Genomic DNA, 15360 nt, shown 5'->3' on the forward strand with positions numbered 1-15360 from the left:
CAACTCCGAGACAACTCTTTCATTAATTGAAATAAGCGTAAGGAGAAGGAGGCGTTTTGAGAGCATATGACAGGACAGGTCGAGGAGGATACTGAAAAGTGCTAACAGTCTTGTTTCACCATGTTCTGTGGAAGCAGAACATATTACATACAGTAACTGAAGACGTTATCCGAAAAAAAAAGGTGAATATTACAGCTAAACGTTTTGTTGCAGATTGCATTGTATGTATGAATGGAGAGGTGACTAAATTGTCTTCATACACACTGACACTTCGGGAATTGTCTCTTTTATCTGAAGGGTTGAAGTGCATTCCTGATAGATCAGCTGTTGAAGGTTCTTGCTGATTTTAACGAGTGTGAGAGGAGGATGAGACTCAAAGAATACTTTCAAGATGAAGATGATATCTTGCACTTTATCCGGAAGAAAGATTCAACTTGAAAAAAGCGTGGCAGCTTTACTCCAAATAAAGGGAGGGACGCTTGGTTAGATTTATATATTAAACATGATGATGTGATCAATAGCATGAAAAGGTCCAGGAAGTCCAACAAAACTGTGAATGAACAGAAGGCATTTCATCCCTCCGGACAAGTATCGGGCATAGTTATTTTGGACAAGGTAGTTTATATCCGGGAACTTCCAGAAGAAATGGCTAAGATCACTACATATACGATCGTGGATTCAGATTATAATCAAACTTTATTGAAGGCCATGGAAAACTGGTGAATAAAATTAACAGGGAAGGGATAACATGAAGCAATATCTAATACATGTACCTTGGCATATTAGGACAGGATCTTTCAAAGGTAATCTAAAGTTACACAATAAAAGAATCCCTTATTGCACGATTGTATGTGGCATCGGAATGGCCAAAGAAAATAAGCGAAGGTCGCAGGATTTGATCTTGATCAGTATGTGACAGAGTCTCTCAGCTACCTGCGAGATGCTACAGACTTCATCACAAAGATGGAGAGTATAAAGGTGACAATCCCCGAGAATGAAAAAATACTCTGGATGTTTGCAAGCTGTATCCTTCGAATCTAGAGCAGAAGGCATAGAAGCTTGTAAGGAAGCCCTAAAGAGAAGATCTAATCCAATTATTCCCACACATCATGCCTAACAAATTGAATTATAACAATTTCAGTTTTGAGATCATCACTATGTGCAGAACAAGGGTGTGACGATTGGATACCGTCTAGGTCGAAATTCGCCTGTGCTTATATGCAGAATCATTTTAGGCTATACTTTTACAAGCACTTCCTTGATATGGATTTGGTATATGGACTGGTCGACTGCACAAATTAAGAAGGGATCGAATTTCTAGACACATGGCTCAATCTAAGGACTGTCAGATTCATACGGATTTATATGTCGAGCCAAAAGACAACAGCTATACCTTCAACACAGTTTGTGTCATCCTATAAACACAAAAAGGCATTAGCTTACGGACTAGGAATGAGAGTAGAGAATAAAACAGAGACACAGAAATGCACTCTGGAAACAACAGAAAAGGGAGTAAAGGGACCAATATAAGCCTTTAGCCGGTGCCGCAACCGGGTACATTTTATAACAAATCGCGCGTTGTGATCATCTATCATGAATGAGTGTAGCTTCAAGACATGTGTAAATATAGACTGGAAGTAACATATACAGCATATTAACTGTAGTTAACTGTGGTACACTTCCTACTGTGTGGGAGAAACAGTAGGGCAGACAAGCATATAAGCACTGTGAGTCGGATGTAAGAATTGCTGTGCTGTTTGTGTTGAGTGACCCTATACCGCACATATCGGCAATTGCTTGAAGAGAAGTGGACCCCTACTGTGAATACAAGACTCCCAAATGGGAGGAAATGTGAAATTCTAAATTACATGATATGTCATATGCCTTATCTTTATTGTGTCGTCATAACATTTAGGACGTCATAATGTGCCAGTTATATGTGACTTCATAATATATCTCCATGACCTCACATCATTAGATTGTGGGATTCAAGGCGGTTGTGAATAACACAATCTTCTAAGAGCCTGTTCCCTGGACAGGGATATCTCGGCCCGAGTGTAAGAGTGTAAGGGTTTAAGCCTCGATAATATGCAACGTAACAAAATGATGTTAGGGTATTGTGAGTAGCGTGATAGAGCCTGCTAGCTTCTCCCCTCTACCATGTGAGATCGATTTGTCCAACCCCTGAATCCACTTGATCGCCATGTGAAGAAGGGAGACATTTCTACTCACGACATCAAGGTAGTTGAAGGTTAAATCTCGATAACTTACAATTGTAATCATAGCTGGCAAAAGAGTTCGTCTGTTCGCATTCACCATAGAGAAAAATCGGGGGAAATGGTTTTCCCTTGCCGCTACGTATATCATTCTTAAAATAAAGGAAACGTTTGCTTTAGTCATTATTTCAATCATAATTCAATTATAAATCTTCAAAACATCATATAGCATTATCACATTGAAACCTCAATTGTCTTGCTTATTAAATTAGTATGAGTAACTATATATAACGATTAAAGTAAGAGTAATGATAAATATACTTATTAAAGTATGAGTAACTATAAAGATACTTATTAAAGTATGAGTAACTATAAATATACGTATTAAAGTATGAGAAACTAAAAAGATACGTATTAAAGTATGAGTAACTATAAAGATACATATTAAAGTATGAGTAACTATGAAGATACGTATTAAAGTATGAGTAACTATAAAGATACGTATTAAAGTATGAGTAACTATGAAGATACGTATTAAAGTATGAGTAACTATAAAGATACGTATTAAAGTATGAGTAACTATAAAGATACTTATTGAAGTATGAGTAACTATAAAGATACTTATTAAAGTATGAGTAACTATAAAGATACTTATTAAAGTATGAGTAACTATAAAGATACGTATTAAAGTATGAGTAACTATGAAGATACGTATTAAAGTATGAGTAACTATAAAGATACGTATTAAATTATGAGTAACTATGAAGATATGTATTAAAGTATGAGTAACTATAAAGATACGTATTAAAGTATGAGTAACTATAAAGATACTTATTAAAGTATGAGTAACTATAAAGATACGTATTAAAGTATGAGTAACTATAAAGATACTTATTAAAGTATGAGTAACTATAAAGATACTTATTAAAGTATGAGTAACTATAAAGATACTTATTAAAGTATGAGTAACTACAAAGATACTTATTAAAGTATGAATAACTATAAAGATACTTATAAAGGTATGGGTAACTATGAAGATATTTACTAAAGTGATACGTATTAAAGTATGAGTAACTATAACGATATATATTAAGGTATTAGTAACTATAAAGATACTTAATTAAGTATGAGTGACCATAAAGATACGTATTAAAGTATGAGTAACTATAAAGATATTTATTAAGGCATGAGTAACTATTAAGATACTTACAAAGGCATGTGTATCTATAAGGTATTAGCGAGTATGAAGACATTTGTTAAAATATGAGTAACTATAATACCATATTAATAATGCATGGCAGCTGTGAGAGAGCAATTGGTAACATTATCCCATTATTCATCACTCTCTGAAAGTACCCCCCCCCCCCCCCCGCCCGAAAGAGAAAAGAAACCGAACATATTGAATAATCAAATAACTGTACAAATCCTATAAAACATCATAAACATTCTAGTATCACGTGCAGTGGTTTTATCAATTACTATAAAATACATACCGACTTGAAGTAAAACAGTTTTGGTTTATATTTCCTGACGTTGATAATACGATGCACGCGACAATCCCCCATTTAAGGAAGCCCATGCATTGTTCAGCAAATGTCTGAAAGCCAACAGTAGACACAAATGTTGACTGATATTCAACATTACACGTCCTCAATCTGGAGACATTGTTTCATAAATTGTCCCTCCCGTAAAAACGTGATCCAGTCATGTTACATGTTTCCCTTCAATATTGTGTTACGTGATACTTGCCGCGATACACTAACTCATGATACAATACATGTCCTGTAATGCGATACACTAACTCATGATACAATACATGTCCTGTAACGCGACAATTTAATCATAATACATGTCCTCTAACGCGAAACTCTTAATCTTGATACAATACATGTACTCTAACGCGACGCATTTTATCATAAGACAATAATGTCCTCAAACTTGACACATTCAATCATAATATATGTCTTCTAACGCGAAACTCTTAATCTTGATACAATATATGTCCTCGAACACGACACTCTTAATCATGATACAATAAACGCCCTCTCACACAACACATGTAATCATGATACAATACATGTCCTCTACCGCAACACACTAAATCCTGATGCAATACATGTCTTCTAACACGACACATTTAATAACTAATCCATTTCATCAATGATGTTATGGCATACTAAGTTATGTATACTGTCACCTATAAACAATTCACGGTTCTGATATACTTCGAAATATATTGAAAACATATGCTTGACAGTCCAATATTTAGATAATATACAAACATATAAAGCTACGATATATGTTGGTATTTGTTTAATCAGTGTGAAGCGTGGTCAATCGTGCCGATGGCTCAGTTGACATGGCAAAAGTTGATATGACCAACACAGAAGCTGAGCCCTTGACACGATTGATCAAGCTACCAGGAAACTGAAACATTAGTACGATATGTGATTATTATGTATTACTAACTTACTTATATACCAATATTTGACTTGTTACATTGTATATTGTGTGGGTTACTCACTTTAATAACTAATTCATGTTCATTGAACATATTTGCTTAATATATTTCAATAAATTATTTGATGTAAATTGTGGGTACAGGCATACGGAATTGTGTATTGTTTTGTCAACGTATGTATTAATGTTGTTTTCTTATATATATATATCTTTATATTGTATCACAAATGCTATTATCTGTAAATACTATTTTGTACATGCTTATGAAACGGACGTTTGTAAACTATACAACTCTTCCTTTTTTCAAATAAAATATGTCAAACTAAACTAAACACACTTAATCATGATATAATACACGTCTTCTAACGCAACACTCTTAATTTTGATAATATACACGTTCCCCTACCGCGATACTCTTTATCATGTTCGACGTTATTGTAGTATTAACACGGTAAGAATTTATTTCGCGAGATTACATGTATGTGGATGTGTCACATATGTTACAAAATCATGCATAGAAAACTATTTTTATTTCTCACTTCAATGTATGGTACTAAGAATTGGTTTAGATAATCAAAATGTTTGAGAATTTAAAGTACGCATTAAAAAACGAGAGTATTGATATCACAGTTATCAGAATATTTCCTAATCTCACCACAGCGACTGCCAGACCGGAAGTGATCTCCTCTGTTGTGAGGACGCTATAGTACGCCACATTGACCAGTAGATAGGCAACGATGGGGATCATGTGACCGATCACTATTGCAAGTGGGATGTTTCTGAAATGTATAGACAATATTTATTATACTACTGTAGTAATGACTTACGGACGCGATTCTATTTATCTGTCACACAGAATGCATTCATATCGGCAATGAATAAAGCCACAAAATTTGATAACCACAAGGCCATTTGAAGTAGATACTGATGCTGGCGGATCTGTTTACACCACATCAACCCAGGCATACCTAATGTCATAAACAACCTCGAACAAAATAATCAATGTCTTAACTTAATTCCGAAGCACATGTTTCGAGAGAAATTCCTGAACAACTTATATAAACATACTGTAATCAAACAAGCGCTTCCATGGGAACTTAATTATTCACAGTAATCAACCTATTCATACATCTGCCTTATATCTTCATCATCAACGAGTTTACGATTCCACACCGACACGTTTATATGACAAGTAACTGAAACGTCAGAAAACTATTATCATGTCCGTAGAGAACTATCGACCTTCGCAATGAGTTACTTGTGTATCTTACAGTACTTAAATCGTCGGACTGGTTAATGTTGGCTACAAAGTCTTGTATACCACAAAGATGACTAACGTTTCATACATATTCAAATATTCAATAGTTACCCGTTGTTCTAAAATAAATTATACATCCTGTAACTGAAGTCATATCACCAGAAATTAATACTAATGATTTAAAACCAAGGATTCAAAATCGTTTAACCATGCTTCGTAAGTAAACAGAGTTAATGTTTGATAGATTTCGGAAATTCTTATAACAGAGGGCAAACTCCATTTCTTTATCATTAAAGCTTTTCTTGTTTAACATTTCAGTGTCGACGGTCAATCTCTGACCTGTCTGGAGGAACACCGTCCTGCCAAACCAGTGCTGTCTAACACGCTGATTACAAAACGTAAGTTTTTAAACATTAAGATAAAATCCAAAACGGAGATGTAAAGATTCCACTAGGATAACATAGAAACGCCCATATTCTCTTGTCTCCTCTGTGATTCACGATCTATGTCAAACTTCCTCCTGTGTAATTTAATTTTATGAAGCTTTGAGTAGTACGTCTTCCCATGCATACTAGTTACTTTACTTCTCCAGTGTAAGTTATACATTCTAGGTACGCATACAAGTTCTGTTTTTAAACATTTCTTATATCTTTTACCTAGCTGCTGGCTTAATTGCTTTAAAGCCTACGTAATTAAAATACTTTACAAGAAATGGTAAATTTAGAATTTATAATTCAATTCACTAAAACACTTAAGGCTACCATCTACGTTATTTTCTCAGCTTAAAAAGCAATAGTTAAAAATGACATCATGACCAGTGATCTATATATGATCCCTTTCATACAAGATTGTTTTACTACATACAATGTATTTCATAGGGATCGAACGTTGTTTTTATTGCGTTTACGGTGGTATGAACTCAATCTTCAGTTAAGTTTTTGACAAAACACCCAATCGACATTAGCTTTTTGTACGTCGGGTAACATGAAAAAGCGTTAAAATTGCGTAGATCAGTACTTTGAAAATGGCGCCGTAGAGTTGACGTTATTAATCCGCTGAGCCTTTTTCCCACTGCTTTACGCTAATTTTAACGCAGTCAGAGTTTACTAAGCTGTAGCAGGGGGGGGGGGGGGGGGGGGGGGGATTTAAATATATTGATTTGAATTATTCCTAAATAGAAACACAACAAATGTTACATGTTTGTTAAAACAAATTACATACCTTTTAGGAGATACATATTCTTCAAAGGCAAATAAAGCGGAATCCCTGAAAATGACACAGACAAATATTGACATTAGGAGACCATTCCTCAAATATATTATCATAAAATCTGAGTGGATAACCCTTAATTAATATTATACAATAATACAGATCGTACGTGATCGTACAAGAAGACTTCAGTATAACATTATAACCTATTTTGGTAGAACTATTTCTGCCAGGAACTGAAGACATGGATGATTGGACACAACAATATATTACCCAAGTGATAAAACACAGGGAGTGGCTTACCCTCCTCCATAGGCGAAAATCCCTACGTAAACAGCAAAGATGACCCCATTCATACTAATGCTCTCGACATTGAAAGGATTGTTCAAATGCACTTCATCAGTTCCTGAAAATAATCATGTATTCAAAATTTGTAAATGAGTGTAAATCCAGCAATGTTTAGTCAGATAAAACAGGATGCTTATTTGCATAATAGCCTTTTCAACAGACACGATGCGAGAGCGAGAAACAGATTAACATACTTTCATATTGGCACTGAACACTCGATATTTGATTTATGAAGACTGCAATAGATAAGAGGATATATTCTGTTAATATTGATTATGTTTGAATTTGTATTGTTTAGGACCTATCAGAATTATCTACTAAATACAGTTTGCTGATCAATGTCTGTATATATATATATATATATATATATATATATATGGAATGTGAGTTCTTGATATTAAATGATATCTGGAAATTGATAGTTTCATGTGATGGATTCCAATGCCTTCTATCAATAACACAAACATAAAAACTAGACCGATCGTATTTATATTCCCCACCTCGAGGAATATGTTTGAAAGAAATTCTTCCGTAAATCATAGATAACATCTTATTTGTTAACTCATGTCAAACTTTATATGACTGATTGACTGTAGCACATATTGGCGTTATTCTCTTTCAAGGTAACTTGTTAATATCAACGTATTTATTCTCTGTAAAGGTAACTTATTAAATCAACGTAATTTTCTCTATCAAGGTAACTTGCTAAATCAACATAATTATTTTCTATCAAGGTGACATGTTAAATCAACGAAATATTTGCATTTTATTTTGTATATAAACAATTAATAGTAACTAATACCAAGGAATATGTAAGAACTTTTGCAAAAGGATGTCAACTTGGTAGATATATCCAAATTGAAGGAATTAGCCGAACCAGGATTTCAATGATAACGAGGAAAGTTAAACCAAATTAAGAAATCAGAAGACGGATATTGAGGGGTGTTTTATAGCCTACCTTTGGCGATATACACCAGACCGAATATAACGATCAGTCCGATGGCTATCAATTTGCATGCCAGAATAAATGTTTGTAGTACCGCTGAGCGCTTGATGCTGTAGCAGTTCATGAAGACATATAGCACTGAAATAATTAACATTTAATAGACATTGCTCCATAGAATTAGTATTTCAATAAATATATATAACAATGACATTGGTCGAATCATTAATACCATCTAGGAATAGAAGCGTTCACGACCGGTTTTTGTATTATACTGGTTGTCTGTATTGGACAATTATAACATTACACTTCAACATTTCCGATTATAAGAGAGCGATATACAACCCTGTGATATAGACTATAAATGATGGGACATTATCGACAAGACCATACCCACGTTAGTCTAGTTTGTCGAACAATATGCTAAACGTAATCTAGCTAGCTGTATACAAGTTTGACGAGTGTGTCACGAAGATCTAGGTTTATACAAGTTTGGCGAGAGTGTCACGAAGATCTAGCTAGCTGTATACAAGTTTGACGAGTGTGTCACGAAGATCTAGGTTTATACAAGTTTGGCGAGAGTGTCACGAAGATCTAGCATTATACAAGTTTGGCGAGTGTGTCACGAAGATCGAGGTGTAAACAAGTTTGGAGAGCGTGTCAGCAGGATCGAGCTTTATACATGTTTGGAGAGTGTGTCACGAAGATCAAGGTGTAAACAAGTTTGGAAAGTGTGTCACGAAGATCTAGCTTTAAACAAGTTTGGAGAGTGTGTCACGAAGATCTAGCTTTAAACATGTTTGGCGAGTGTGTCACGAAGATCGAGCTGTATACAAGTTTGGAGAGTGTGTCAGCAGGATCGAGCTTTATAGATGTTTGGAGAGTGTGTCACGAAGATCGAGGTGTAAACAAGTTTGGAGAGTGTGTCACGAAGATCGAGTTGTAAACAAGTTTGGAAAGTGTGTCACGAAGATCTAGCTTTAAACAAGTTTGGAGAGTGTGTCAGCAGGATCGAGCTTTAAACATGTTTGGCGAGTGTGTCACGAAGATCGAGGTGTAAACAAGTTTGGAGAGTGTGTCAGCAGGATCGAGCTTTAAACATTTTTGGCGAGTGTGTCACGAAGATCGAGGTGTAAACAAGTTTGGAGAGTGTGTCAGCAGGTTCGAGCTTTATACATGTTTGGAGAGTGTGTCACGAAGATCGAGGTGTAAACAAGTTTGGAGAGTGTGTAAGCAGGATCGAGCTTTATACATGTTTGGAGAGTGTGTCACGAAGATCGAGGTGTAAACAAGTTTGGAGAGTGTGTCAGCAGGATCGAGCTTTATACATGTTTGGAGAGTGTGTCACGAAGATCGAGGTGTAAACAAGTTTGGAGAGTGTGTAAGGAGGATGGAGCTTTATACATGTTTGGAGAGTGTGTCACGAAGATCGAGGTGTATACAAGTTTGGAAAGTGTGTCACGAAGATCGAGCTGTATACAAGTTTGGAGAGTGTGTCACGAAGATCTAGCTTTAAACATGTTTGGCGAGTGTGTCACGAAGATCGAGGTGTAAACAAGTTTGGAGAGTGTGTCACGAAGATCGAGGTGTAAACAAGTTTGGAGAGTGTGTCAACAGGATCGAGCTTTCCGCAAGGTTGGAGAATGTGTCACGAAGATCGAGCTTTATACAAGTTTGGAGCGTTTGTTACAAAGCTTTACGCAAGTACTTGTTTGATGAGCTTTCCTAAAACATCCAGCCGCAGATTTTCGGTGATTCTTCAGCGGTTCGTACAACTCCCAGCAACAGGTTTGATTTAAACATATTAATTGCCCACAAGTTGAGCAGAGGATTAGGAACAAGTTTTTCAAATTATTAACGCCTTTTCCTCTAATACAATTCATACATTAATATTTACATGATAGAATTTAACAAGGCATACAAATAATAATATACAATTAATAAATTTTACTTAAAACATGTTGCTAGATTTGAATAAAATGTAACATAGCGCCCCCTGGGTGGGACGTTTGAATATGATGTTTCCATCAAACAAACACACTGTTTTATTTCGTATAGATTATAAAATGTTAAGTTGTATCCCTTTGTTGTTGTTTTTATATCCAGACTACTAGTAACATATGTTTTATATTGCAGGCGGTCTTTTGTAAGTCACAGAAAATATGTACATTAAACTATACGATAAGAGTGTCATCGTCGGAGACCCACGCTAAAGTTGTGTAGTACAATCAACCGTGGGTCTCCGACGAGGCAAGAGTGTATGCAGCTATAAAATGTCCTCAGCTTAAATACAATATGAAAGGAATGCAATAAATTACACATTTTTATACATATCAACATGTATACTATCATTTGGTATACAGTGAACATTATTTACTTATCAACAACGTTCCGATGAGTTTGACGGCTGGAGCAGGGATCATGTGAGAACACTCCGGGAACAAAGGTCGTAATATGTAGGTTGCGGAGGCCAAGGCCCCTAGAGCCATAGACATTGGTCTCAATACGAGGATATGCATCCATAGAAATACGAACGACAAGGACTCGCCAAAGGCTTCAAAGATAAACGTGTACACTCCGCCTGACTTTCTTACTCTCTGCACTGAAAGAAAATAAGTCGATAGTATATACTTTGGTGACATATCTTTATCGGTAATATGGTTAAAGGTGATCGTCAACCTAGAAGGACGAAGTACCTAGATAGAGACACACATAAAGTGTTTCAACATTAAACCACTTATAGGTATGTTATCAGCTTTTGAGTCAATGATTTGATCCTTGATTGATGTAGACTACTAAATCTTACAATTCAAATAGCTTAGGTTTATGAGGAAATGTGTTGAATGCTATAGTCTAATCATTTCTGTTTTCCGAATATTATGTAGGAAGTATTTTGTGTGTTTGGTGTTCGTTAATATACCCGGTGGATATGTACAGTGGATAATGAACTGTGCTGCTTGAAATGCAAAGAAAGTGATGATACCGATATCAAGCCATTAACATTTTTGCAAATGCATTTTCTTACCAATTTCCATGAAACATAGCGCTTCTGCCATCGCTATTAGCCCACACACGACCCATATGACGAGGGCCAGTCCCGTAGAGCCACCACTGCCAGCCAGAACCGGGGACGGACTAATGAAGATCCCTGACCCTATAATAGCTCCGGCAACATAGCTGATGCCATCCACAAGTCCGAGTTGTTTCTTCAACTGGATCGTCATTCTTTATGCGTCTAATGTGCTGTAAATCAAATACAATGCACAATAGTTACAAATATAATTACTGTATTGTCTCCCCAACCGGAACTTGATGTGTTGACGCCTTCTCACAATCTGTTTTATACGGATGGAAAATATAGCCGAACGGATTGGTCAAAATTATGTATTCAAAAATACAGTTCTAATCCAAAACAGTATATTCAATAATCGGTTACCGACCAACAGGAAACTAGTTCTGAACTATGGTGGCTCGTTAGACCAAATATCAAATCTCGCATTCTCGTGTTTGCAACCATAGGCCGAAAAAGCGAGACTGCGGAAATGCGACCGTGAGTGAGCGAAAACGCGAATGCCAAAACTCAACGGCGAGAATGCAAAAACGCAACAGCGAAAACGGGAGAATAATCTCGCACTCTCGCAGTCGCGGTTTCGCTCCCCCGCCCTTGTGATTTCGTTCCTCCGTCGTCGCGTTTTCGACCTAAGTTCGAAAATGCAAGAACGTGACTTTAGGCTTTAACGTACTGTATATTCCTATATAGGTTCGTCCAAAAAATAAGTGGACTTCCTTACGCGAGGGATCGAGGACGGTCGTTAAGGCATAATCTCCTTAGGTAAAAAACGCGAAAATGGGAAAACGCGGCGGCGAGGGAACAATATCGCGATATTAATCTCGCTTTTTCGCCATCGCGTTTTCGGATCTTCGCCAACGAGTTTTCACATTCTCACGTTTTTACTCCCTCGCCGTCGTGTTATTCGACCTAAGGTAGAGAAAGCGAGAATGCGATATTTGATATGTGGCCCTAAGTGGCCCTAAAGAGCCACAATACATAAGAGTTCACATGATGCGTCACCCCAAAATCACTCCTAAACAAAGCGCGACTGAAAAAAACGCACTCGATCTTACTCCGTCTTTGTCTAGGGCATCGTTTTCACTCTAGCCATGCTACAATGATCAATATTAATGGAAAAACCTCGATATAATTCTTAACCTAAAAACCAACAATACTTGATTAAACATAAATATTGTGTTTTAGTCCTTCGTTTATTGACATGTTTAGTAAGTCGTATTTACAATGTGTTTATATGTGTACATGATGGAATGAAATGGCCATTCTGCCTTGATGGCCTGAAAATGGACCGAAAAGCCAGGCGTCTTTGGTCCTTAGTCTTTATCTCTCTGTGTGCCGACTGAATCACTAACTTACACTTAGGTTTATATAGTACTAAGTAGACATGGGAAAAGTGATCAATTAAAGATCTACATGACAGCTGATCAGTGGCTAGACAGCACGTGGATGGTCTGTCCTGAATGCTATATATAGACGTTACACAACGATTTGTTATTTTGATATTTCTTTCACTTTTTTTTTTCAAAAGTTACAAAACACGCGAGCTTTAGCGAGTATTTACTTTATATATAATTTTGGAAAAATAGCTATCGAGATTTAAAGAAATGCCATATACAACAGCCACGAGTTTGTGTAACCTGTACCATAATATAAAGGATATTCTGAGGATAAATTTATCCGGTTTGTGAGAAAGTGTAATATAACGCGTGTTCTTTTAACAATATCAAGTTTCATGCATAATTATCCTCTTAAGTGAAATGCCGCTACTTAATATGCAAAATTGACACAGAGAGCCATACTTACCAAACTTCACTCCAGAGCGTTCATGACTGCTTCTTGGTCTGATTTTGTTCTCTGCGTTTGTTTTAAAACATGAAGTGTACAGATGTTACTTGAACTATGTGTGTCATTAAATCAGTACAAACGTTGATAGGCTTATTTAACTGATACAGGGGTACCAATACAATGAGAATGGAAATTTAATCGCATGTGTCAGTAGTATTAATATATGGCCACAATATGGCCGCAGTACAAAACACCATGTGAAGGGATATGAATAAAATCACTAGAAAATTTAAATAAATACAACTATTCTTTCATTGATATAATCAGATTGTCTTGTAGATTGCGCTTTTTTCTGAAAATGTATGTATCTTTTAGGTATACATTATCTATGACATCTGGTATGGACACAGCCTGGGCTAGTACACAGAAGATACAATGTATGGAAGTTATATACGATTTAAAAAATACATATTTACATGGAAATAGTTAATCTATTTTATGAATGAGTAGACTACATTTGTAATACATAGAGTAGCTAAGGAGCAGTACACATATTCCTTCTTCACTAGAACTTTAAAACACATATACACCTCACACAGCACTCGCACACACACAAGCACATGCACACTCTACTGAGCATACAGCTTTTATATCATTTACCAAATTAATAAAATAGTTTATTTCAACTGCCACCTCCACATTCGGAACCCTTCATATCACTGTTTCAAATACACTCTAACCTTAGAGTTGTGAAATTTCATGGAAAATCGCCATAATAATTCAGACTACATATCTACCCAAGAGCGTATTAACACTATTTGCTACGAAAAAAGTGAAATAAATGCAGTGATCACACAATTCCTGAATAAACAATGGCCTTCTCCAGAAACTTGCTAACACAGATTAAAATAAAACCAAACTATTTCGTTTAAAATAGGCTTAACGATCGCAAACAATATTCAAGAATAAAGTAAGGAGATATTCCTTTTTAATTATTTTGTGATGTGTGCTTTTAGACATTGTGGCAATCCTGGGCTCGGTCTTCGGTGGTCATTAGTTCAGTATGATTCTTGAAAGCACTTCACAAACACCATAAGAACAGTTCAATTTGGTTTTAATAATGTTGTAGATATAATGTACAGGGGTGTTGCGACCCACCATATGTCACACTCTCATACTCATACTGAAGTAGAATAGAAATATCTGTAATGGTTGTTTTACTGTTAACTGTAGGACAATAGACTACTGTCTACCGTGATAGCAATGTTAACGTTCTAATAATAAGAAATTTTCATCAACAATAATACATGAGGAACAACTGGAGTATAAACGTACCTAAGTATCTAAATTATCTCCCTTGGCGAGGAGTAGACAAGCAGTGTAAGGATTAAAATCTATGAAAGTCGACTTTTGCGTGTACGTAGATCAAGCCTTCAAGATTGTCTGACAGAAATGTCGTTACTACTCTCTTTTTTCGCCGTTCTTACAAGATCATATGCTCTATCTAAATCAATCAAATCGCCTCTGATGTTCACTTTGTAAAAATCACAAACAACGTGTCCCTTCCCTGCACTTATCTATAGTTTTATGTTTAAGAGCCATTTGAATTACAGAGGAAAAGTTAAAGTACATTAATTTAGTTTAGAAATTTAGAAAAACAAATTCTACAAAAGAAATAGCAGAGGACATTCGAAATAAAACTCGTAAGATATTGCAATATAAGCAGAACAATATAGTTCCTTAAATTTTATTAACATATCAAATTAATAACATATCTTGTATGTACCGCTTGCAAATAATGAAACAATACAACTATTATCCGCATGATATAATTATCTTATCTATAAATAGATAATGAAATGCATTTATAATGCTAACTTTACACAGCATTCCAATCAGTAACTTACTTCCGGTTTACAAGCAGCTTCACACTCACTGAATGTAAACAACAATTTAACAAGTTCTCGATAGTGGTTCGTTATAAAAGGTTAAATTATCTCTTAGAGTATCGTGTGTCAGTCCAGTATGTATTGGACACTCTAGAAAATTCACCGGATGAAAGGTCAATAAA

General features: G+C 35.7%; 1 protein-coding gene across 1 annotated transcript; it reads right to left on the bottom strand.

The window, feature by feature from the left end:
- Window positions 1-101: 101 nt before the first annotated feature.
- On the bottom strand, window positions 102-11661 carry LOC117326397 (large neutral amino acids transporter small subunit 1-like). The gene is made up of 9 exons (XM_033883144.1): window positions 11460-11661; window positions 10812-11036; window positions 8450-8575; window positions 7447-7549; window positions 7156-7200; window positions 5332-5455; window positions 3710-3813; window positions 2272-2368; window positions 102-125 (listed from the first exon to the last, which is right to left on the bottom strand). The coding sequence occupies exons 1-9, from the start codon at window positions 11656-11658 to the stop codon at window positions 102-104; spliced, it is 1047 nt and encodes a 348-aa protein (XP_033739035.1). The 5' UTR covers window positions 11659-11661.
- Between the last annotated feature and the right edge of the window lie 3699 nt (window positions 11662-15360).

Source organism: Pecten maximus, chromosome 4 (assembly GCF_902652985.1).
Source record: "Pecten maximus chromosome 4, xPecMax1.1, whole genome shotgun sequence".
NCBI classification, from domain to species: domain Eukaryota; kingdom Metazoa; phylum Mollusca; class Bivalvia; order Pectinida; family Pectinidae; genus Pecten; species Pecten maximus.